This window comes from Scyliorhinus torazame, chromosome 9, assembly GCF_047496885.1.
Source record: "Scyliorhinus torazame isolate Kashiwa2021f chromosome 9, sScyTor2.1, whole genome shotgun sequence".
NCBI lineage: Eukaryota > Metazoa > Chordata > Chondrichthyes > Carcharhiniformes > Scyliorhinidae > Scyliorhinus > Scyliorhinus torazame.
This window is the reverse complement of record NC_092715.1, coordinates 116,152,140-116,178,809: the sequence shown is the minus strand read 5'-3', so window position 1 is coordinate 116,178,809 and position 26,670 is coordinate 116,152,140. Positions and strand designations below refer to the sequence as shown.

General features: G+C 49.0%; 1 protein-coding gene across 3 annotated transcripts in view; it reads right to left on the bottom strand.

Moving 5' to 3' along the window:
• The window catches only part of fer (fer (fps/fes related) tyrosine kinase), a 414,420-nt gene that overhangs the window by 357,837 nt on the left and 29,913 nt on the right, over positions 1-26,670 (bottom strand). For all 3 annotated transcript variants that reach the window (XM_072516399.1, XM_072516401.1, XM_072516400.1), the window contains exons 2-3: positions 23,710-23,994; positions 23,214-23,387 (exon numbers count right to left, since the gene is read on the bottom strand). In XM_072516399.1, the coding sequence (XP_072372500.1) occupies positions 23,214-23,387; positions 23,710-23,919 (384 nt within the window). In that variant the 5' untranslated portion in view covers positions 23,920-23,994. The remainder of the gene's footprint in view (positions 1-23,213; positions 23,388-23,709; positions 23,995-26,670) is intronic.

The window sequence follows — 26,670 nt, the reverse complement described above, 5'->3', positions numbered from 1 at the left end:
CCCTCATCAGGAGCCTCTGCATAGCTCCTGTCCACCCTTAAAATCTCCCCCACTAACCTCTCCCTTTCCCTGCCCTCTTGCTTCACCCCATGAGCCCTGGAGATTAACTCTCCCCTGACCACCGCCTTCAGCGCCTCCCATACTACTCCCACCTGCACCTCCCCGTTGTCGTTGGCCTCCAGATATCTTTCAATACACCCCCGCACCCTCCCGCACACTTCCTCGTCTGCCAGCAGTCCCACATCCAACCTCCACAGCGGGCGTTGGTCCCTCTCCTCCCCCAGCTCTAACTCTACCCAATGTGGGGCATGGCCTGAAATGGCTATGGCCGAATACTCCGTTCCCTCCACCTTCGGGATCAATGCCCTGCCCAGAACAAAAAAAAAATCTATCCGTGTGGCCTTATGTACGTAGGAGAAAAAAGTACATTCTCTGGCCAAAGGCCTGGCAAATTTCCACAGATCTACTCCCCCCATCTGGTCCATAAACCCCCTAAGCACCTTGGCTGCAGCCGGCCTCTTCCCCGTCCTGGATCTGGAGCGATCTAATGCTGGGTCCAGCACAGTGTTAAAATCCCCACCCATTATCAAGCTCCCTACTTCCAGGTCTGGAATACGCCCCAACATCAGTTTCATGAATCCAGCATCGTCCCAGTTCGGGGCATATACATTCACCAGTACCACCTCTGTCCCCTGCAACCTACCACTCACCATCACGTATCGGCCTCCCTTATCCGCTACTATGTCCTTGGCCTCAAACGACACCTGCTTTCCCACCAGTATTGCCACCCCTCTATTCTTCGCATCCAGCCCCGAATGGAACACCTGTCCCACCCATGCCTTCCTTAACCTGACCTGGTCTGCCACCTTCTGATGTGTCTCCTGAAGCATGGCCACGTCTGCCTTCAGTCCCTTTAGGTGCGCGAACACTCGGGCCCTCTTAACCAGCCCATTTAGGCCTCTCACATTCCACGTGATCAGCCGGATTGGGGGGTTACCCCCCCGACAAGCCATCTCCCATCTTAGGCCAGTCCCATGCTCGCGCATCCCGCACCCTCCAGTCCCCCAGGCGAGGATCCCCCGCCCCCACCACCTCTTCCATTTTCAGTTCCCCCTCGGACAGTGCAGCAGCAACCATAGAATCCCCCCGCTAGATCCACATCGAGCTCTTTTGCTCCCCCCATATTACTTCCGAGAGTCAGCTGACTTCTGCTGACCCCGGCTTCCTCCGTCTTCCTGTTGATCTCCTCCGTGTGGGAGCCTCTCCTCCTCCTTGCCTTCCTCCATCCCCCCCCCCTTTGGCGCCGGAAAATGCCGCTTTCCTGACCCAGCACCGCCCCCTGTGGTGCAGCTCCTGTTGCAGCCATTATCCCAGCTCCCTCATCCCAGAGTCTCACCTCCCTCCAGCACCGCCGCCTACATTCCCCATCATCATCATCTCGTCGACAGAAAAGAAAAAAAGGGAAATTTTAGGAATTTGAACCAGAACTCTACCCACATCCCCATCCATCATCCCACCCATGAATTACTTTTTACCCATATTTACAACCCCATATACAACCAACATCTCCCCCCAAACCACATCCCCTCAGTTTGAGTCCAGTTTTTCCGTCTGAATAAAGGTCCAAGCCTCTTCTGGCGTTTCAAAATAATGGTGTCGGTCCTGATAAGTGACCCACAGTCGCGCAGGCTGCAGCATGCCGAACCTGACTCTTTTTTTATGCAGCACCGCCTTGGCCAGATTGAAGCCAGCTCTCCTCCTTGCCACCTCCGCGCTCCAATCCTGGTAAACTCGGATCACCGCGTTCCCCCATCTACTGCTCCGCACCTTCTTGGCCCATCTCAGCACACTTTCTTTGTCCGCGAAGCGATGGAACCTGGCCACTATTGCCCTTGGCGGCTCATCAGCCTTGGGTCTCCTCGCCAGGACCCGGTGAGCCCCTTCCAGCTCCAGGGGGGTCGGAGAGGCCTCCGCTCCCATCAGCGCATGAAGCATCGTACTCACATACGCCCCGGCATCAGCTCCCTCCACTCCTTCGGGAAGACCCAGAATCCAGAGGTTCTTCCTCCTCGACCTGTTCTCCAGGACCTCAATTCTCTCAGCCCACCTCCTGTGCACCGCCTCGTGCGCCTCCAGTTTTACCGCCAGGCCCAGGATCTCGTCCTCGTTGTCATTCATTTTATCTTTCACCTCACAAAGCTCCACCGCCTGGGTCTTCTGGGTCTCCTTCAGCCCCTCGATTGCCAACAACATTGGCGCCAGCACCTTCTTTTTCAGCTCCTCCACACAGCGCTTAAGGAACTCCTGCTGGTCCGGCCCCCATGCTGCTCGCTCTCTGCCCTCCGCCATCTTGCTTTTTCCCCCTCGATTTTGCCACTGCTCCAGAGCCTCTTTTTTCACTGCTCCACCGCTTATCTCGGCCATATATAGTAAGGGGGGAACCTTACTGCACCTTCCCACACGGGATCAATTCAAAAAAGTTCCGTTGGGGCTCCTCTGGAGCCCGAAAGTCCGTTGTCGCGGGAGCTGCCGAAACGTGCAGCGGAAGTCGAAAAGAAAAGTTAATAATCAAGATAACTAGGGGACAGGTGTTTCAGGAATTATGGAGCTCACACACACTTTCAGTGAATGAAACTGAAAATACAGAAAGTTCAATTTGCAAAATGTCAAATCATCAGTAGTTGGGAAGATGCCATATGGGACGCAAATGTAAAACCTAGGACAACTGATAGTTACAGTAAGAACGGAATTAAAGGTGGCATAGTAGAAATGTTACCAGATTACTAATCCAGAGGCCAGGATGAATTCTGCAGAAACCGGATTTCATGGCAGCCGGGAGAATTTAAACTCAAATAATTAAACAAATCGGGAATAAAATAGATGTGGGCAGCAGGGAAGCACAGTGGTTAGCACGGTTGCTTCACAGCTCCAGGGTCCCAGGTTCAATTCCCGGGATGGGTCACTGTCTGTGCGGAGTCTGCACGTTCTCCCAGTGTCGGCATGGGTTTCCTCCAGGTGCTCCGGTTTCCTCCCACAGTCCAAAGACATGCAGGTTAGGTGGATTGGTCATGCTAAATTGCCCTTAATGTCCAAAAAAAGGTTAGGTGGGGTTATGGGAATAGGGTGGAGGTGTGGGCTTAAGTAGGGAGTACTTTCCAAGGGCCGGTGTGGACTCGATGGGCCAAGTGGCCGCCTTCTGTCCTGTAAATTCTCTTGATTCGATCATTCATGTACAAAAAAGGAATAAGGTGCATAAACAAGCAAGTGTTTTATGACAGGTTTAAAATGTGTGTGTTTCTGTCTGTTTATACAAGGGTGGCAGCATTGATAATGGAACACATTGCAGCTTGGAAAGATTGTGTGACCTTAAGGAGTCAAAATCAGAATCCACTTAGTCAAGAGTTGAGAAGCAAAAAGCATTTGTATGATGACACAACTGGGGGTATTTTCTCAACCTCCAAATAGTGAGGTAGAGGGAAAAATCTTCAGGGTAATCACAGATATGCAAAAGCAATGCAGTGGTGACTTTAATTTCGCTATCCCAATCAATATTTGGATGAGGGAAAGGAGAACATTCTGACCACTTTTCAGAAAAATTTCCTTGAGCAGTATGTTCTCAGTCCAACTAGGAAGGAGGCATTGCCGGATCGGGTGCTGGGGAATGAAGTGGGCCATGTGGACCACGCGTCTGTTGGGAAACGTGGCTAATTGTGACCATCGTATCATAATCTTTAGATTAGTAATGGAGAGCAGCAACGACATATCAGGGCAGCACGATGGCAGTGGTTAGAACTGCTGCCCCTCAGTGTAGCAACCCTAATTCGATTCTGATCTCAGGTGGCTGTCTGTGGAGTTTACAATTCTTCCTGTGTCTGCGTGGGTTTCCTCCGGGTGCTTCGGTTTCTTCCCACCAGGTGACTTTATCCACTCCCTCTCGGCATAGCGAGTCCAAAGATGGGCAGGTTAGGTAGGTTGGCTATGCTAAATTGCCCCTTGGTGGGGTTACGGGGATAGGGTGGGGCATTGGGCCTCAGTAGGGTGCTCTGTCAGAGGGTTGTTGCAAACTCGATGGGCTGAATGGCCCCAGTCTGCACAATAGGGATTCTATGATATCTAAAGCAGTAGTTTTAAATTGGAAAAAGGCCAACTTAAATGGACTGAGACAGGAATCTAGCCAGGGTAAAACGGAACCAAACTTTGACAAGGGCAACTGTAAAAAAAAGTATAGATGGTATTTGAAGAGATGTTTCAGATACAGGCTTGATACATTCCAACATAAGGGAAAGGCAGGGCTCCTTGGATGATATAGGACATAGAGAATATAGTGAAACTGAAACAAAAACAAAAAAAGAAGGTTTATGAATCATGTTGGATGAATTCTAGGCCAAATATATGAAGTTGAAAGGGGAAGTGATGTGGAAAATGGAAAAGAAGACTGGCAAAAGAAAGAATACAAGAATAGAATGACAATTACTATCTTCTATGTATCTGTGTATATAATTAACATAAAAAGTCAATTAAAATTCTTGTTTCAGCATATAAATAGTAAGTGGTGCTAAGAGATGCGATTGGAACATTTAGGGACAAAGAAGGCAATATATGCCTCAAAGCAAAACAAGAATCTTTAATCAGCAATGTGTGTCGGAAGGAATAATAAGGAAAAGGGATACTGACAAAATATCACTAGGAGCAGAGATGTTATTTTTAAACTGTATCATTACACGTAGAGTACTCATTGCAGTTCCAGAACAACACTGCAGGAGCCCCTCGGCACAACTATCTTCAGCTGCCTCAATCAAGGTTATCCACTTCGGTAGCAAAAACGAGAATGTAGACTATTATCTGAATGGCCAAAAATTAGGAGAGGTGAATGAATGTGCAACGAGATCTGGGATCCTCGTACACCAGTCACTGAAGGCAAGCCTGCAGGTACAGCTGGCGGTAAAGAAGGCAAATGGTATGTTGGCCTTCACAGCGAGAGGATTTGAGTACAGGAGTAGGGATGTCTTGCTGTAATTATACAGGGCCTTGGTGATGCCACACCTGGAATATGGTGTGCAGTTTTGGTCCTTATCAGACCAAAGATGTTCTGGCTCTCGAGGGAGTGCAGCAAAGGTTACCAGACCGAGTACTGGGATGGCGGGACTGACGAATGAGGAGAGATTTAATCGGTTATGACTATATTTGCTGGAGTTCAGAAGAATGAGGGGGAATCTCTTGGAAACATATAAAATTTGGACAGGATAGATGCAGGAAGGATGTTCCCGATGGTGGGTGTGCCCAGAACCAGAGGTCACAGTCTGAGGATGCGGGGTAGATCATTTATGACAGAGATGTGTGGAATTTCTTCACCCAGAGGAGTGGTGAGCCTGTCGGAATTTGTTACCACAGGAAGTAGTTGAGGACAAAACATGTAGGTTTTCAAGAAGCAGTTAGAAATAGCACTTAGGGTGAAGGCGATCAAAGGATATGGGAGAAAATGCGGGATCAGGCTATTGAGTTGGATGATCAGCCATGATCATAATGAATGGTGGAGCCTGGTGGAGCCGGCTCGAAGGGCCGAATGGTTTCCTCCTGTTTTTATGTTTAAGAGAGAATCAACTACCGCCCCTTGACATTCAATGGCATTACCATTGATGAACCCCCATTATCAACATTTTGGTGTTACCATTGACCACAAACTGAACTTGACTCGCCATATAAATACTGTGGCTGCAACAGCAGGTCAAAGGCTAGGAAATCTGTGACAAGTAATTGATTCCCGACTCCCCAGGCCAGTCTACCATCTACAAGGCACAAGAGTGTGATGGAATTCTCACCACTTTCCTGGATGAGTGCAGCTCCAATAACATTCAAAAAGCTAGATATCATCCAGGACAATGCAGCATGCCCAAGCACTACCCATTCCATAGCCATTAATTCCCTCCACCCCCTCTCGCACAGTGGCAGCAATGTGTACTATCTACAAGATGCACTGCATCAACTAACCAATGCTCCTGAGACAGTACTTCCATACCTATGACCAGTACCATCTAGAAGGGCAGCAGACACAGGGAATACCATTGCTGAAAATCACTGAAGGTATTTCACCACCACCTTCTCAGCAGAAATGGGGATGGGCAATAAATGATGGCCAAGCCCGCAACATCCACATTCAATGAATAACCAAGGGCTGTGTGACCAGTTCTGAAGTATTCTGGACAGTAAGCCTGGATGATTTCATTGTTAGAAATCAAAGGAATGCTTAGGTTGTTCTGTGGCAAGGTGATGTGAGGTATTTATTCTTGGAGACAAAGGCAGCAGTCTCTGGGTTTACCATGAGTAGGCCCAGAGTCTCTCAAAGTGCAGAAAGGACCTCAGGATGTCAGATTATGAACACTTTAGTAACCATTTACTTAGAAAATAAGAGATGTGGGGTCAAGGATACCAAATTAGTATTTCTGCCCAAGATTGGAGGATTGGAGGCATTACTGATGAAAGGTAACAACCTAAAATGTTAACGCTGCTTCTTCCTCTACAGGTGCTGCCAGACCTACTGTGTTTATTTCAGATTTTCAACACCCGCAATATTTTGTTTCTTAGCATGGTGTTCCCCAAGTGGTCAGTGATAGGATTTTTTTCATATCCATAAATGACTTGGTATTGGAATTGTCAGGAGAATGTTGCTTCAAGAAATGTTTTGCTGCTCATATTACTGCAGTGATGTCAGAGTGTGAGTGGAGCTGGGCTGTCTGTCAGCTTTTTACTTTCGTTTTTGGCTGTTTGCTGCAAGGTGTGTTCAGATTTGTTTTCAGTGTTGGAGCTGAAGCCAGACAGAGCAGGTGTACTGTTGATCTCTCTGCCATGAAAAGACTATCTGTTGATCATTTGGTGAATTCAGAATCATAAATGTTCTCAGTAGTGAATGTAAACCTAATGTGCTTCTGTGAAAAGGTGTTTATTTTGTCTTCTGGATGTTGTTTGGGAAGTTATTAAGGATTACTTAGTGTTGCATTCTTTGGGGGTTGTCTTTGAATTGATCGTTGCTAAGATGTTCACTGTATGTTTTAAAAAGGTTAACTTGGGTTCATAGAATAAACATTGTTTTGCTTTAAAAAATACTTTTCCATTTCTGCTGTACCACACCTGTAGAGTGGGCCGTGTGCTCCGCATACCACAATCTATTAAAAGCTGTGGATCAGGTGAACTCATGATACACTTTGGGGTCCTCTAAACCCTGGCCCATAAGAGAATACAAAGTAAGGTTTCAAATTTTGCCAACAATCAAGGTTGCAGCAAGCAGTGAAGATAATACCCATCGATGGTAAAACGATTTGACCTTTTATTGTCCTAACTGAATGGCAGACAAATCACAGATGAAATTTAATACGGAGAAGTGCGAGGGCATGTATTTTGGCAGAAGGTTTAATGCGAGGCTTTGTCTACTTAATGGCCCAGTTCCAAAGTGTGCAGGCAGAGGTGCCAGGGGGTGCACGTGCAGAGATCTTTAAAGGTGGCAGAATATATTGAGAGAATAGCTAACCATATGGGACACTGAATCCAACTGGAAAGTTACACTGAACCTCCATAAAGCTCTGGTTAAGCTGGAGTATTACCTCTGGTTAGGCTGCAGTATTACCTTAGTCTCCTTACAGCAAAGGAGGTTGAGGAGGAGATGTACATAATAATGGAAAGTAGAAGGAGTAGGCCATTCAGTCCCTTGAGCCTGCTCCACCATTCAATATCATGGCTGATCCTCTATCTCAATGCCATACTCTCACTCTCTCCCCATACTCTCCGATGCCTTTAGTGTCTAGAAATCTATTGCCATCTTAAATATATTCAATGACTTGGCCTCCATAGCCTTGTGGCAGAGAATTCCATGGTTCACCATCCTCTGAGTGAAGTGGTTTCTCCTCATCCCAGTCCTAAATGGCCTAGTATCCGGAGACTCTGAAAGAGGCATACAAGATTATAACAGGTTTAAAGAAGGCAGACAAATAAAAGCTGTTCCCATTAGCTGATGGTACAAGGACTCATGAACAAATTTAAAGCTTTGGATACAAGGTCAAGGGGAAATGATGTGAACTTGCTGCCTATGACAATAGTGGAAACAAAGACGATCAACAATTTCAAAAAGGCATTATAAAGGCATTTGAGGGAAATAAACTTACAAGGCTGCAGGTATAGAGCAAGAATTGACTTGATTACTCAACAGCAGGTCAGCATAGACTCAATGGGCTCACTGGTCTCCTTTTGTGACCATGTTATAGACTTCAAGTGACTCTATGACTCAGAGGAACAACAATTTACATTTATATGGCGCAGAGCACGGAAAATTTGCTTGCAAGTTAAAAATTAGCTCAGTACACATACCAGTCTGCTATAGTACTGAAAACCGGTCACTGGAGCCAACTACTCGAGCCATGCTTTTTCAATGGGAGATAGATAGATACTATTTTCAGCTGTAATGTAAGCTATTGCCCAGGTATGTCCTTTCCACAAACAAAATCAAACCTCACCCAATTACTACTTATAACCAGGGACACAGTCTCAGAATAAGGGATAGACCCATTATGACTGACTGAGAATTTCTTCATTCAGAGGGTGGCAAATCCTTGGAATACAGAGAGCTGTGGAGATTCTGTCAGTGAGTATTTTCAAGACAGATATCAATAGATTTCTAAATAGTAAAGACATCAAGGACAATGGGGGTAGTGCAGGTATCCCCAAGGTAGAAGATACGCCAAGGTAGAAGATTAGCCATCATCTAACTGACTGATGGAGCAGGCTTGAGTTGTCGAATGGCCTTCTCTTGCCTCTATTTACTATGTTCCTATAGCTTCCTTCCAAACATCAGCAAAACACAAAGGACTTATTCACAAGCCACAAAACACACCAACTCTGCAGTAACCTGCTCTGGAAGTTCCATGCTGGTTACACAAGAACATTGACCGAATAACAGTTTGACCCATCCATGAACCCAAGAAGAAGCATTAGAGTAGACAATCTTAAGACCAAGGATAAGACTTTTTTTAAATGCATGTTAAATAAAAGACTTTGTGGAATGGGGGGGGTGGTGGTGGTGGTGGTGGTGGGGGGGGGGGGGGGGGGAGGAGAAAGAGAGAGAGAGAGAGAGAGAGAGAGAGAGAGAGAGAGAGAGAGAAATCAACTGGACCCCAAAGGAACTTGAGAAGATTGTTTCACAGGTGCTGGAGCCAAAGTTAACTCTGGGTGACTTGGAATTCACACAACCACTAAGCTGTACACTTCATATTAACATGATACCAAATTCACTTGTTCCGTCCAATACTGCAAGATCAACTTACTGCTATCCCCCAGCCCCCAAGTCACTATCACTAACTACTCTTCGTCTTTCTCACCGGTTGATGTGACGTTACTATATGCATCATTCATTTGCTAGACATAAAACCCAGCAATATGCAAGATTGATTTCACATTGGGTAATCATAATGTTAATTTGTAAAACCACACCCTTCCTGAGTCACTCAGAGTACCAGTAAGTAAGTCTACAGGTCTCAGATCATTGATTCTTGCAGTAAGTTTACATTTTAGCAAAGTTCATCACAATAGGCAGCCGAGTATTTCTATACAAATCAATAGCCCTACCTAATTTGAAAATGTAGTGCTTGTTTCATTGTAAATAATTTACAGAATGATATTTTGCAACAGCATGTAACATGTTCACTTCTCTCAAATAAACTTTATTGGATAACTTAGGTCAGATACTCAGCTTGACTTTGAAAGGAATGCTGAGGTTGTACACAGTTTGATTCAACTCCGGACAATGGTCAAGGGGAAATGGAATCAGTGCCAAGGACTCTCACGTTCACAATGTTTTACTTGAAAAAAATCTAACTCATCCAAGATGGATGTCAAATAAGTTGTCAGACTGCTCATCGGCAGTGGTAGGGTTGAGATATGTGATGGGCAATATCAGTATCCACGTGGAAGTTGTCCTTGCCACGAGTAAGCAGGTAAATGAGGAACATGGAGAAGCCGCAGTGTGTATATGGTGCAGGAACGGTAAAAATTCTCAAAACTCACCATTGACCCGATCCTGTCCCAGCCCTAAAGCCGTTTTTTTCTACAGTTTCTCTCATATTGCTTCATGGCGTCTCTGAGCACACCTTATTTCTGAAACTGACCTCCTATTCCCTTGGCCCTGTTCACACTGAAAGACTGGCCAACCTCATTCCCTCCTTCGCCCCATCCCAACATCCTAAATGGTTCCCTCTTCTGTGGTACTGCCCCACAGGCTTTCAAAACTGTGGATATAATCATCAGTTCTCAAATAAACTACATTAGAACCCCTTGATATTGCAAACTACTACCCTCCTCATTTTGAACCTCCCTTTTCTCCATAAATGTTTTCAACATGTTGTCACCTCAAAACCTTGCTCATCTTTTCCACAACTCCATGTTTAAGAATCGCCAATCAGATTTCCATCCCTGCACAACAAACCAAAGTCAATGAAACTTACTTCAGCTCTGACAATGGTGTTACATACCTCTTCCTCATCTTTAAGCTCAAAATGCCCATACTCTTGCCATCAGTGACCAGCACCATGGGACTACCCACGCTTGGTTTTACTGTTACCAAACTGATTTCACACTGCATGCCCCAGGACCTGTTCCTTGGCCTTTCTAAGTCGACATGACACACATTCTGATAATACCCAGTTCTAGCTCTCCATCACTCTGATTCCTGCACAGATGTGTTTTCAGGCTGCTAATCTGATATTTTGTCTTGATGAAACATTATTCCCTGCAGTTAAACATTCTGAAGCCAAAGCCCCATTTTCCCAGCAGTTAAACACTGAAGAGGCTTCCTGTTGCGGCTATGCGGAGCTAAGTCGCATATTCGGCAGCTCCTGTTAAGAACGGACTTTTGGGCTCTTTTCAGGGCCCCCAACGGTACTTTTCCGACGTTTCCCGGTGTGGGAAAGAGATTGCAATAGTTCCCCGGTGGTGTATGGCTTGGACCAGGAGCGGGCGACTAAAAAGGTGGTGGCGAACCAAAAGAAGGTGCGAGGGAAGAAGAGCAAAATGGCGGCAGGCGGGGACCAGGCAGCGTGGATGCAGTGGGCGCAGGAGGTTATCCAGCGCTGCTTCACGGAGATTAAAGCGGACCTGCTGGAGCCGATGAAGGCTTCTATAGACAAACTGGCGACCCAGACGGCCCAGGGGGTGGCGATCCGCGAGGTCCGACAAAAGGTCTCCGACAACGAGGACGAGATCTGAGGCCTTGCGGTAAAGGTGGAGGCGCTCCACAAGAAATGGCAGGAACGGTTCGAGGAGATGGAGAATCGGTCGAGGCGGAAGAATTTGCGGATTCTGGGCCTCCCGGATGGGCTGGAGGGGTCGGACGTGGGGGCCTATGTGGTCACCATGCTAAACTCGCTGATGGGAGTGGGGTCCTCCCAGGGGCCCCTGGAGCTGGGCGGTGCGGTTTCATCGGTTTATTGATCGGGAGTGCGTGCTCAGGTGGGCCAAGAAAGAGAGGAGCAGCAGGTGGGAGAACGCGGAGGTTCGGATATACCAGGACTGGAGTGCGGAGGTGGCGAAGAAGAGGGCCGGGTACAATCGGGCGAAGGCGGTGCTGCACAGAAAGGGGGTGAAGTTTGGCATGCTGCAGCCGGCGCAACTGTGGGTCACCTACAAGGACCAGCACCTTTACTTTGAGTCTCCAGAGGAGGCGTGGGCCTTGGTTCAGGCCGAGAAACTGGACACAAACTGAGGGTCGGTGGATTGTTGGTCGGGGATTGTTGTTGGGGTGTTTGAGGGGGGGTTCTTTGCCCTTATTTCTGTTTGGTTCGATGAGGGTGGTTTGGGTGGGTTGGGCACTGTTTTGGTTGGGTCTGTCAGGAGGGCTCTTGGAGGGGGGGGGCGGATGGCCAGTAGGGGGGGGGGGGGATGGGCCCCCGCAGGGGAGGGGGAGGCCCGAGTCGGGGGTGAGGGGACTGAGCCTGTAAAAGGAACAGCGACAGAGGTGGCGCGGCCGGGCAGGTGAAAAGCGCGGGCTTTTTCCACGCTGAAGGCTGGAGTGGGCGGGGCCGGGGAAGCGAGGTTTGTTTCCCGCGCTTGGGACGGAAGGGGGAGGCAGAGAGCCTGTGGATGGGTAATGGAGGAGGAGGATATGTCCCACAATGGGAGGAGTCGAAGGAGAGGCGGGAGTGGCCGGGGTCAGCAGAAGTCAGCTGACTTGCGGGACTGCAATGGGGGGGGGGAAAAGAGAGAGAGAGTAAAGCAGCTAGGAGGGATCCTGGCTTTTGGGGGGGGGTTGCTGCTGCTATGGTCAAGGGGGAGCTGGAGCGAGTAGAGGGGGTTGGGACAGGGGTCTGCCACCATGGGGAACGGGCCGGGTGTGGGGTGCGGGCACGTGGCTGACCAAGGAGGGGTCATGGCTTGTCCGGGGGGGGGGGGGGGGGTGGCGGCCGCGGCCCCCCGATCCGGCTGATAATCTGGAATGCAAGGGGACTGAACGGGCCGATCAAGCGGGCGCGGGTGTTCGCGCACCTGAAGGGGCTGAAGGCGGATGTGGTCATGCTCCAGGAGACACACCTGAAGGTGGCAGTCCAGGTAAGATTGAGGAAGGGGTGGGTAGGTCAGGTGTTTCACTCAAGGTTGGATGCCAAAAATCGGGGGGGGGGGGGGGGGGGGGGGCGGGTGGCGATCTTGGTGGGAAAGAGGGTGTCGTTCGAGGCGTCGAGCATTGTGACAGACAATGGCGGCAGGTACGTAATGGTAAGTGGTAAGCTGCAAGGGGAGAGGGTGGTGCTGGTCAATGTGTATGCCCCGAACTGGGATGATGCGGGTTTTATGCGGCGCATGTTGGGTCGGATGCCGGACTTGGAAGTGGGGGGCCTGATAATGGGGGGGCACTTTAACACAGTGTTGGATCCGGCACTGGATCGCTCCAGGTCTAGGACGGGTAGGAAGCCGGCGGCGGCGAAGGTGCTGAGGGGGTTTATGGACCAGATGGGAGGGGTGGACCCTTGAAGATTTGCAAGGCCGGGGGCTAGGGAATTTTAATTCTTCTCGCATGTCCATAAGGCTTACTCTCGGATCGACTTCTTTATTATGATTAGGGCACTGATAGCGAGAGTAGAGGATACCGAGTACTCGGCCATAGCCATTTCGGATCACGCCCCGCATTGGGTAGACCTAGAGCTGGGGAAGAGGGATCAGCGCCCGTTGTGGCGCTTGGAGGTGGGGTTGTTGGCGGACGAGGTGGTGAGTGAGCAGGTCCGAGGAAGCATAGAGAGATACCTGGAGGCCAATGATAACTGGGAGGTCCGAGTGGGGATGGTATGGGAGGCACTGAAGGCGGTGGTTAGGGGAGAGCTGATTTCCATTAGGGCCCCACAAGGAGAGGAGAGAGCAGAGGGAGAGGGAGAGGCTGGTGGGGGAGATGGTGAGGGTAGACAGGAAGTATGTGGAGGTGCCGGAGGAGGGACTGTTGAGGAAGAGGCGTAGCCTCCAGGTCGAATTCAACCTGTTGACCAGCAGGATGGCGGAGGTGCAGTGGAGGAAGGCCCAGGGGTCGATTTATGAGTATGGGGAAAAGACAAGTCGGATGCTGGCGCATCAGCTCCGGAAGCGGGACGCAGCTAGGGAGATCGGGGGAGTTAAGGATAGGGGAGGGAGTGTGGTATGGAGTGGGGTTGACATCAATGGGGTCTTCAGGGACTTTTATGAGGAATTGTATCGGTCTGAGCCCCCACGGGAGGAGGGAGGGATGGGCCGCTTTCTGGACCAAGTGAGGTTTCTGAAAGTGGAGGAGGGACTGGTAGCGGGATTGGGGGCCCCGATTGGGCTGGAGGAGCTGGCCAAAGGGATAGGGAGCATGCAGGCGGGGAAGGCACTGGGGCCGGACGGTTTCCCGGTCGAATTCTACAAGAAATATGTGGACCTGTTGGGCCCATTGCCAGTTGAGACCTTCAATGAGGCAAGGGAGGGGGGGTGCTTTGCCCCCGACGATGTCCCAGGCACTGATCTCCTTGATCCTGAAGCGGGACAAGGATCCCCTGCAGTGTGGGTCTTACAGGCTGATTTCGCTGTTAAATGTAGATGCCAAGGTGCTGGCGAAGGTATTAGCCACGGGAATTGAGGATTGTGTGCCGCAGGTGATCCACGAAGACCAGACGGGATTCGTGAAGGGGAGGCAGTTGAACACGAATGTGCGGAGGCTCCTGAACGTGAATATGATGCCGGCGAGGGAGGGGGAGGCGGAGATAGTGGTGACGATGGACGCTGAGAAGGCCTTCGATAGGGTAGAGTGGGGGTACCTGTGGGAGGATGAGGTTCGGGTTTGGGGAGGGGTTTGTTAGGTGGGTTAGGTTGTTGTACGAGGTCCCGATGGCGAGTGTGGCCACGAACAAGAGGAGGTCGGAGCACTTTCGGTTGCATCGAGGGACAAGGCAGGGGTGTCCCCTGTCCCCCCTGCTCTTCGCACTGGCGATTGAACACCTGGCTATGGCACTGAGGGAGTCGAGGAACTGGAAGGGGCTGGTGCGGGGCGGGGAGGAGCATAGGGTGTCGCTCTATGCGGACGACTTGCTGCTGTTTGTGGCGGACCCAGTGGGGGGAGTGCCGGAGGTAATGAGGATTTCTCAGGGTACAAGCTCAACATGGGGAAGAGCGAGTTGTTCGTGGTTCACCCAGAGGACCAGGAGAGGGGGACTGGCGAGCTCCCACTAAAAAGGGCGGAGAGGAGCTTCAGGTACTTGGGGGTTCAGGTGGCCAGGAGCTGGGGGGCCCTACATAGACTCAATTTCACAAGGCTAGTGGAGCAAATGGAGGAGGAGTTCAAGAGGTGGGACGCGATGGTGCGTAAGTGGGTGATGGAAGGAGAGGGGGCTGCATGAAAGAGGTTGGAGACAACGACTTGAGGGTACGGGTCTGGAGGCGCTGGCAACAACGCCACTGCCGTTCCCTCCAAGGAGGTATACCACGAGCCCGGTGGTGGCGGCTACCCTCAAAAGCTGGGGGCAGTGGAGGCGGCACGGGGGGGGGGGGGGGCTCGGTGTGGACCCCAATACGGGGGAACCACCGATTTGTCCCAGGGAAAATAGATGGAGGGTTTTCAGGTGGCACAGGGCAGGGATAAGAGGGGGACCTGTTTGTTGACGGGAAGTTCGCGAGCCTTGGTGAACTGGAGAAGTATGGGCTTCCCCCCCCCGGAAAACGCCTTCAGATATTTACAGGTAAGGGCGTTTGCCAGGTGGCAAGTGGTGAAATTCCCACGGCTGCTGCCACTCACAGTACAGGACAGGGTGCTCTCAGGGGGGTGGGTTGGAGTGGGGAAGATCTCGGAAACTTACCAGGTGATGGAGGAGGCCTCGGTTGCAGAGTTGAAAGGTAAGTGGGAGGAGGAGTTGGGAGAGGAGATCGAAGAAGGGACGTGGGTGGATGCCCTACGGAGGGTGAACTCTTCCTCTTCGTGTGCGAGGCTCAGCCTCATACAGTTTAAGGTACTGCACAGGGCACACGTGGCTGGGACAAGGATGAGCCGGTTCTTTGGGGCAGAGGACAGGTGTGTTATGTGCTCAGGGAGCCCAGCAAATCACACCCATATGTTCTGGGCATGCCCAGCGCTGGAGGAATTTTGGAAGGGCGAAGCAAGGACGGTGTCGAGGGTGGTCGGATCCAGGGTCTAACCAGGCTGGGGGCTCGCAATATTTGGGGAGGGGGGGTTCAACTTTATTTTTGTTTATTTGCCCTGGGGGATCTGAGGGAGTGTATATATTTCCTTTGTTTGCTTTGTGTTAAACTCGGGGTGTTAATTTATTATTTATGTATAGGGGGGGAGGGGCACGGGGGTTGTTTTAATTTGTTCTGTATTTAATTTTATTGGGTTTCTTTATCATTCTGTTGTTGATATTTTGAGAAAACCCTAATAAAATTTTTTATTTTTTTTAAAACACCGTGAAGAGCAAAGCCCCACGACTGCTGCCCCTGCCACAAGAAGTCACATTTCCTCAACATCAATTCCATCTCACGAATTGTAAATTCAGAAGAAAGCAAAGCTACGGAGAAGCACCGAAGAGGGAATATATGATGGGAGCAAGGTAGCACAGTGTTTAGCACAATTGCTTCACTGCTCCAGGGTCCCAGGTTAGATTCCCGGCTTGGGTCACTGTCTGCGGAGTCTGCACATTCTTCCAGTGTCTGTGTGGGTTTCCTCCCACAGTCAAGATGTACGGGTTAGGTGGATTGGTCGTGCTAAATTGCCCTGAGGTGTCCAAGGAGGTTAAGTGGGGTTACTGAGTTAGGGGATAGGGTGGAGGCATGGGTTTGAGTAGGGTGCTCTTTCCAAGGGCAGGTGCAGACTCGATGGGCCGAATGGCCTCCTTCTGCACTGTAAATTCTATGATCTCGACAAATGAATTGGTCAATTTTGCCAAAGGCACTCATGAGGTTTGTATATTTCAGAAATGGCAAAAAATCATGCACACAGTTTCACGGTCACTGATAATTTTAACCAGCATAATCTTGGTGTTGTCGGCACTCAGAAGTCCAAGGGAATTTTAAAAGATATGGTAACCAATCTGGAGGGCTGGGCAAGTCATGCCACGATATCATTCTACTTGAAAGGGAAAGTAGATGATCAGGAGGAAGAATGAAAAGGGATTACACGGACATGCTAAATCTATCGACAAATGGAGCAGAAGAAACGAGAATAAGACAGGATGCCTGAAAGAGGGAACATTGTCATGTGAGAGTACCTTTAAGAAATGGGTGTTTAAGAAATGTACCTTTAAGAAATGGGTGTTTATCAGTGATGCCAGAGTGTGGGTGGAGCTGGGCTGTCTGTCAGCTTTTTACTTTTGTTTTAGGCTGTTTGCTGCAGGGTGTTTTTTAATTTCGTTTTCAGAGCTAGATAGCTGCAGTTACAGCCAGAAAACCTATTAGAGTCTCTCTCTGTAATCTAAAGACTGTAAATCGATCCTGGTGATTTAAAACTAATCACAGTAGTGACTTTAACCTGATGTGCTTCTGGTAAAAGGTGTTTCAAGTCTTATGGATGTTAAAAGGAAAGCTTAAAGGATTACTTAGTGTTGCATTCTTTGGTGGTTGTATTTGAATTAATGGTTGCTAGGATGTTCACTGTATGTTTTAAAAAGGTTAACTTGGGTTCATAGAAGAAACATTGTTTTGCTTTAAAAAATACTTTGCCATTTCTGCTGTACCACACCTGTAGAGTGGGCTGTGTGCTCCCCATACCACAATCTATTTAAAGTTGTGGGTCAGGGAGACTTCCGGTGGCGGCTATAAAGGAGTAAGTCGCACATTTGATGGCTCCCGCTCTGGTCGGACTTTTGGACCTTTTCCCCCGATTTTTTAACAGACTTGGATTGTAGAACGGATGTCAGTGGCAATTCTCGACTGGATTCCCACTTCGGTGCATGGAGAAAAGGACGAGAAGTGTTTGTAAGGGCAGAAATAAGACGACAGAAAAGACATGGGCTGTAGTTGCAACAGGGGACAGCATGGCGGAGGGGCAAACCTCTGGATTGTCGACCCAGCAGTCTATGGAGCAGCTGATGCAAGTCATCCAGGAGGGCTTTGCTACGCAGAAACAGGACTGCTTGGACCCGATAAAAGCGTTGATTGAGTGGCTGGAGCTCAGGTTGTACGCCCAGGATTAGGTGAGCCAGAAGGTGGAGAAGGCGTTTGCTGAACAAGAAGAGCAGCAGACCGCGTTGGAGCTGGAGGTGGGGATGCTGAGGGACCAGCAAAAGAAGCTTCTGGAGAAGGTGGAGGACCGAGAGAATAGGTCCCGCTGGCAGAACCTAAGAATTGTCGGTCACCCGGAGGGGTCCGAAGGAACAGACACTGGGGCATACGTCGCAGGCATGTTTGAGAAGCTGCTGGGGGATGGGACATTCTCCTGGCCCTTGGAGGTGGATACGGCTCACAGAGCACCTGCGAAGAAGCCGCGAATGGGAGATCCTCCGAGGGCCATGGTGGTGAGATTCCACAGGTTCTCGGATAAGGAGCGTATTCTGCAGTGGGCCAAGCAGACACGGAGCTGTAAGTGGGACAACAGCATCCTGCGGTTTACCAAGACCAGAGCGTGGAGGTGGCCAGGAGGAGAGCAGGCTTCAATCAGATCAGGGCGATCCTTTTCAAGAAAAGGGTGAAGTTTGGACTGTTATACCCAGCCCGTCTCTGGGTCACACATGAGGATCAGCAGTTTTACTTTGAGTCGCCTGAGGATGCGTTGGACTTTGCAAGAAAGAAAGGGCTGACAAAGGACGGAGAACTTTTGAACTTGGCTGCAACGTTCGTGTTTCTGTTTTGTTTCGCTGTTTTTGTAAAAAGGTTTCTCGTTTTGCTTGGAACCAGCAGTGGAGCTGAGTGAGTTTAGGTTTTCATTTGCACTGTTGGGGGATGGAGGTGTGCTTGTTTTGATCTTGGTGTTTTTCGGTTGGGCAATTGTGTGGGGATTGTTTGATGTTGGAGTTTGTTTCCATGACCTGGGGGGGGGGGGGGGGGACTATCTGGTGCCGGGGGCCACCAAGCTAGCTGGGTGTGCATATGTTTGGTTCAGGAAAGGGATTGGGTTACAGGGTGCTTTTGCTAGCGTGGAGAGGGGGGGGGGGGGGGGGAAGAAATGTTCTGCTGGTGAGGGAGGGACTTGGGCTGAGGGACAGAGAGGAAGTCGGGGGCAGGGGCTGCCTGGGGATGGACCGATGGAGGCGCGGATCACAGGCTGGTGGCACGCCCAAAATAGGGGATGACTGATCGGTGGAGGGGGGGGCAATGAGCCCCCCAACTAGGCTAATCACCTGGAATGTTAGAGGGTTAAATGGGCCAGTCAAAAGGACACGCGTGTTCGCGCATCTTAGGGGATTGTAGACGGACGTGGTGATGTTTGGGGAGACGCACCTTAAGGTAATGGACCAGGTTAGACTGAGGAAAGGCTGGGTGAGCCAGGTGTTTCATTCGGGATTAGATTCAAAGACTAAAGGGGTCGCAATCCTGATCAATAAGCGGGTGGTGTTTGAGGCAGGTAGAATAGCCTCGGACGTGGGAGGTTGGTATATTGTCAGTGGGAAACTGGAGGGGGTGCAAATGGTGTTAGTGAATGTATACGTGCCAAATTGGGATGATGGAGTTTTTAAAGAGGATGCTGGGAAAGATACTGGACCTGGACTCGCACAGGTTGGTCATGGGAGGTGACTTTAATACAGTTATGCACCCTGGCTTAGATCGGTCAAGCTCGAAAACAGGCAATGGGCAAAGGAATTAAGAGGGTTCATGGAGCCGGGGGGGGGGGGGGGGGGGGGTTGGATCCATGGAGGTTTGGGCAGCCGAGGGCGAAGGAGTTCTCCTTCTACTCACACATGCATAAAGTGTACTCCCAGAATTATTTCTTTATTGTGAGCAGGGTCTTCCTGGCTGGGGTAGTGGACACGGGATATTCTGCAATCACAATCTCAGACCATGCACCGCACTGGGTTCACCTGCAGGTTAGGAAAGACAGTAATCAACGCCCGCACTGGAGGTTGGATGTGGGACTTTTGGCAGATGAAGGGGTGTGCGAGTGGCTGAGGAAATGTATTCAGAGCTACCTGCAGGTCAATGACACGGGGGAAACTCCGGCAGCAGTGGTTTGGAAAGCACTGAAGGCGGCGGTCAGGGGGGAGCTGATCTCGATCCGGGCTCATAGGGAGAAGGCCGACAGAGCAGAGGCGTACAGACTGGTAAAGGAGATATTACAGATCGATAAGAGGTATGCGGAGACCCCAGAGGCAGGGCTCCTGAGGGAACGGCGGAGGCTGCAGGCGGCGTTTAGCTTGCTGACCACAGGGAGGGCAGTGGAGCAGCTGAGAAAGGCGAGGGGAGCGATTGATGAACATGGGGAGAAGGCCAGCAGAATGCTTGCACAGCAGCTGAGGAAGAGGGAGGCAGCTTGGGAGATAGGGAAAGTAAAGGACTGTAAGGGGAACCTGGTTGGTGATTCGGGAGGGGTGAATAAGGCGTTTAGGGATTTCTATAACAGGCTGCACAGGTCGGAACCCCCTATGGGGCCAGAGGGGATGAGGCACTTCTTGGAGGGGCTGAATTTTCCAACGGTGGACGGAGGGCGGGTAGAAGGGCTGGGGGCCCCAATTGGGCTGGAAGAGATAGTGGAGGGCTTGAAGGCCATGCAGGCGGGTAAGGCCCCAGGTCCGGACGGATACCCAGTGGAGTTCTATAACAAGTTCTCGGGGATACTGGGGCCAGTGTTGTTGAGGATGTTCAATGAGGCAAGGGAAAGAGGGGTGCTGCCCCCGACGATGTCACAGGCAATGATTTCGCTGATTCTTAAGTGGGACAAGAACCCGGAGCTGTGTGGGTCCTACAGGCCGATCTCCCTGCTGAATGTGGATGCCAAGTTGCTGGCCACAATCTTGTCGTCCAGGATTGAGGACTGTGTTCCAGAAGTTATTGGGGAGGACCAGACGGGATTTGTTATGGGCAGGCAGTTGGTGGCCAATGTAAGAAGGCTGTTAAATGTGATCATGATGCTCCCGGAAGGTAGGGAGGTGGAGGTGGCGATCGCAATGGATGCAGAAAAGGTTTTTGATCAGGTAGAATGGGGCTATCTGTGGGAGGTACTGGGACGGTTCGGATTTGGGCAGTGCTTTATTGACTGGGTCAGGTTACTGTATCAGGCAAGGGTACGGAGGAACAGGACTATTTTAGACTGCACCAGGGGACGAGACAGGGATGCCCCCTTTCCCCACTGTGGTTTGTGCTGGCTGTAGAGCCGTTGGCAACCGCTCTGAGAGTTTCAAGGGGCTGGAGGGGACTGGGCTGTGTGTGTGTGTGTGGGGGAGGCACGGCACAGGGTTTCGCTCTATGCGGGTGATCTGCTTCTGTCTGTTTTAGACCCAGTAGAGGGGATGGAGGAAATCATGAAGATTTTAGGGGAATTCGGCCGGTTTTCGGGGTACAAGCTAAACATGGATAAGAGTGAGATGTTTGTGGTTCAGGCGAGGGGACAGGAGGGGCGATTGGGGGAGCTGCCGTTTCGGTCAGTAGGGGGTAGTTTTACGTACCTGGGCATCAAAGTGGCGCGGGAATGGGACCGGCTGCATAAATTGAATCTGGCCCGGCTAGTGGACCAAATGAAGGACGATTTCAGGAGATTGCACGCGCTCCCGTTGTCGCTGGCCGGGAGGGTACAAACCGTGAAAATTACGGTCCTCCCAAGGTTCCTATTTGTAATTCAATGTCTCCCCATTTTTATTCCCTGGTCCTTTTTTTAAGTAGGTCAACGGGGTGATCACGGGTTTCGTCTGGGCAGGCAAGACCCCGCGGGTAAGGTAGGTAATGTTTGAGTGGAGCAGGGAGAGGGCGGGCTGGCGCTGCCAAATTTTAGCAATTATTACTGGGCGGCTAACAGAGCCATGATCAGGAAGTGGGTGGTGGGGAAGGGGTCGGCATGGGTGCGTATGGAGGCGGCTTCTTGTAAGGGCACCAGTCTGGGGCGTTGGTAACCGCACCTCTGCCGCTCCCGCTGGCGCGGTACTCCACCAGCCCCGTGGTGGTGGCAGCCTTGAGAGTTTGGGGCCAGTGGAGGCGGCATGTGGGAGCATCGGTCTGGCCCCAATTTGTGATAACCACCGGTTTCCCCGGGGAGTATGGATGGGGAGTTCCGGGTGTGGCGGAGAGCGGGGATTGAGAGGATGGAGGATATGTTCATAGAGGGGAGCTTTCAGAGTAAGAGGGCGCTGGAGGAAAAGGTTGGGCTGGCGAGGGGAAATGAATTCAGATACTTGCAGGTGCGGGACTTCCTTCGTAAACAGGTGGCAACCTTCAAGCTCCTACCATTGAGGGGGATTCAGGACAGGGTAATTTCCAGAGGGTGGGTAGGGAAGGGGAGCGTCTCGGGCATCTATAAGGAGCTTATGGGGTCGGAGGAGACGCAGACCGAGGAGCTGAAGCGTAAGTGGGAGGAGGAGCTGGGAGGTGAGATAGAGGATGGTTTATGGACAGACGCGTTGAGTAGAGTCCACACATCTGCAACATGTGTCAGGCTCAGCCTGATACAATTTAAGGTTGTGCACCGGGTTCGTATGACAGTGGCCTGGATGAGCAGATTCTTTGGGGTGGTGGACAGGTGCGCAAAATGTGCGGGAGGACCGGCGAACCATGTCCACATGTTTTGGACATGTCCATAGCTTCGGGGATTTTGGCAGGGGTTTGCGGACGTCAAGGTTTTAAAAACAAGGGTGGCGCTGGGTCCAGAGGTAGCAATTTTTGGGGTGTCGCAAGATCCGGGAATCCAGGAGGAGAACGAGGCAGATGTTCTGGCCTTTGCTTCCCTGGTAGCCCTGAGACGGATACTATTGGCATGGAGGGACCCAAAGCCCCTGAAGTCAGAGACCTGGCTATCGATATAGGAAGCACAAGGAGCTTGGAGAAAGCAGAATGAGAGCAGATGCCCTCTCATTGTAACACAACATGGTCCATGGCTTGTCACATCCGGTGAGGATGGAGGATACAGTCAAAGGCGTCAGAGGAAATGGTTAGTTGAGAGAAGGATTATATCATAGGAGTAGTTCAAGGAATTGATCATGGGATCAAAGCAACAGAGCTCAAGGAGATGAAAGTTAGATTTGTCAGTAGCTAACCGTATACCCTAGCTTACAGTCAGCAGGCTCAACATAGATTAACATAACATAGAATTTACAGTGCAGAAGGAGGCCATTCGGCCCATCGAGACTGCACCAGCTCTTGGAAAGAGCACCCTACCCAAGGTCAACATCTCCACCCTATCCCCATACCCCAGTAACCCCACCCAACACTAAGGGCAATTTATCATGGCCAATCCACCTAACCTGCACATCTTTGGTCTGTGGGAGGAAACCGGAGCACCCGGAGGAAACCCACGCACACACAGGGAGGATGTGCAAAATCCGCACAGACAGTGACCCAAGTCGGAATCGAACCTGGGACCCTGGAGCCGTGAAGCAATTGTGCTATCCACAATGCTACCGTGTTGCCCTCAAGGCCAAGGAAGTCGTTGGAATAGAAGAACATCCAAGATAGCGAAGAAAGAACAGTTATTCGAAATTGGCAAACATGTTGATGTCAATCCAGTTGGTGGATCAGACCTGTGGGGAGAAGAAAGATGAGGAAGCAATTGGAGAGAGCCCCAGTTATACAAGAACACCAAGCAAGGCAAGATGTGAAGATCAAGTGTGAACTACCTTGCACATTTCAGCTTCCATCTGTTGTTGCATACTTTGATAACTTTTCTTGACTTGCTGCTTATCTTTGATCATCATGGTCAATCTGTACAGGGGTCCTATATTTAAGTCTTCTGCATGCGTCTTCATTATCTTGCTCAACTGTTCTGTCTGATGCACCATACAGGCCCAGGACTGCAAAGCAAAATTTAAAAAAAGAGTCACAAAGGACCAGAACTCAGTAAGCAAGTCAGAACACAATATTTGCGTCACAAGCATCATACAATCTTGATTAAATTAATGCATTTTGATTCATTCTTTGCAATTCTGAACCAGAATGTCAGAATTGCAATCTTCACTTACATTATGAAATATGATTTCTACATAGAAATAAAAATAATGGAGCAGTTCTGACAGTGATGCACAGTCTACTTATGTCATTACATTTATTTGCCAAAAGAGGCATTCTGAATTTAAATCACTGATGAAGTAAGGGGGAAAAAAATTATTAACTTACCTTGGAAACATTGCTAACAGAATCCACAGGGGAGGATGTTTCATGCTTCTCCACTTGCTGGCAAATATTCTGTAGCAAGGATGCATATTCTTTGTCACTCTTAACTCGTAGAGACATAAACTTCTTCAATGTCTCCAAGACCTTAAGCTCAGATTCTTGCAGTTTTAGCAAGGCCTCATGGGAATTCCGAAGGTCACTTCCAAACCCCATGTTGAATAAGGCACTACAATATTCACAGTGCTTAAAGCAAGTACAGCACCTCCCGATCAAAGCATGTCCTTTATTCTGAAAAATAAGAATAAAAAGTATTAGTCTTGTTCTGTAAAAAAAAAAAAAGTGGCAAGATAAAGTTTGTATTTATACGAGAATAAGATGGATCAAAATTGCATGCCTTCATTTAAGCTGGCTTAAGTTGCTTTAAAACTGAAAAGTTAACATTAAATTGCAGAAGTAAGTTGACCAAAGTTGCAGAGCCAAGTCAAAACTGCAAACATATCTACCATTCCTCAATCCTATGAAGGCAGTAGAATTCTACATACAAGAATTTTTCCCAAACACATAACAAATGAGCTGTTGGAACATCTTTTAAAGCTCCAGTGTCCTGAAAGCAGATTTCTGGAAGCACGCAGAATATTTAACTTCTTAATAATTAGTTGCAGTCACTGCAAGATAAGAATGTCCTTGAATAACAATACATTATTCCTCTGTTTGTTATCTTAAGAGAGGCATTAACACTTTTTTTTAAATGGAAAGTGCTGGAAACATTCAGCAGATGTGACAGCACGTTAACATCGAGTCAAACACGACTTCTTCTGATTCAAAACTTGTTTCACTCTCCACAGATGCTGCCATGCGTACCAAGCATTTGCAGCGGTTTGTTTTTATTTCAGATTTTCAGCATGCACAGTATTTTGCTTTAATTTATTTTAAATAGATCCATCCCATTGCTAGAATAGTGTGCAGCTGATCAAATATGCATACATTAACTACTCGTTTATCACCTGATATTGTAACTCAAATTAAAAACTCAAATTAAAATTAAAAATGCACAGGTGACTTTACAAAAACAAAAACCACACGACCTTAGTTTATTTAACGAACTTGAGGGGATACTATGAAATCAGCAATTCATCTTCCTCCATCTTTCAGCTGGGAGTTCAGAACATGAACAGATGCAAAAGGTGATCCAATTTTTCTTTAAAATATCGAATGCACCTAATACATCAGTTGCAACTCGTGCCATCAGTCTCTCCCAGCGTTCTGTGCACCTCGGTTTTGCTCTCTGAAATTACCTCCTGGTGCCGTTTCAGGGCAACTCGTGTAGCCAAGACAGGTCACATTTCCCCCAGAGCTGGTCCCAATGTCCCACAAATTTGAAGCCCTCCCTCCTGCACCATCATTCCAGCCATGCATTCATCTGCTTTGCCTCATCTCTGTAGTTACTGTGAAATTTGGAGTAATCCAGAGAATCCTATATTTGAGGTCCTACTTGCCATTTTCCTACCTAGCTCTCTAAATCTGGCTGCAGGACCACATCCCTCTTTCTGTCAATATCATTGGCAACAATGTGGACCACAACTGCTGGCTGTTCACCCACCCCGTTCAGAATGCTTTGCAGCTGCTCAATGACTTCCTTGACCCTGGCACCAGAGAGGCAACATACCATTGTGGATTCACGTCTCTGACCACAGAAACACCTGTCTAAACCCCTAACTATCAAATCACTTATCCCTATTGTTTATCTAGACTTCTTTGTACCTCCTTATACAGCTGAACTATGAGTCGTGCCATGGACCAGGCTCTGACTTAACTCCCCAAATGAACTATCATTTTCATCAATATTCAAAACTGAATACTATTTGGAGTGCGAATTATACTCCGACTCCTGCACTACTTGCGGGTTTCTTCTTGATGGACTGGTGGCCACCCATTCCCTCACTCACCCATTACACTTGAACTGCAGGGTGACCGCATCTGTAAACATACTTTCCACAGAGCTTTTGACCATACCACACCACAGTGACACCAGTTGCGGTTCTCGCTCAAACCCAGAGCTTGATCTGCTGTAATTGACAACACTGCTTTCACAAATGGTTATCCAGGACATGGAAAGCATTCTGGCATTCCAAATTAGCATAGGATGCTTCTAGCGGTCGGAGCAGCTCTGCCATTCCGCCAACTATTCGATAATAATCTTTCCCCTGCTAATAAATCTTGCTATTTAAAAATAGTTTTTTTTTTTTTTAAAAAGAGATGACTTATCAGCTACTTACTTTCCTTCTGTTGGCATACTCAAACCTAGGGAGGCTAACATATTTAACTTCTTAAATGTCTCATCTGCTCAGACTGACTCCCAAATTTTGGATAAAGGGAAAACAACAGCAATACTCACCAGCCAATCAATAAATCTAAATCTAACCCGGTGTTTGATTTTTTTTTTCCCCACTTGAAACTCCACCACACCCCCAGTGCTCTGCTGCACCACAATCACTCTGTAGGTAAGTGATAGGTCCTCAATTTATCTTCTCCCAAGTATTCCCAATATCTTCCCGATCACTGCTGCTGCTCCCAATTCTCTTGCCAGTCATTCAACAGCTAAATCAACCGCCTTGTAATATCAGTTTACTTGTTTTGTCTCTCTCACTTCAATTATCCTGACCTGCTGCACAGTGATCTTTACAAATGACGATGATTAAACCACGGTTTGGTTCCCATTGTAAACTTGTTGTGAAGTTACCACATTTACCAGATATAAAACAGTTCACAGTGCCAAGAGTTATTTTTTAAAACAGTAAACACTAAAATGCCCGCAAGAAATATACCAAAGTTTCACCAGTTAAATTATTTTGGGTCCTTCCTTCACAATTAAAGTAACTCGATATTCTATGGGAGGACAGTTCAAACATACATGTAACTCATGCTTATGATAAATTCAGTTTCACTGCACTCAGTCCAATTCCC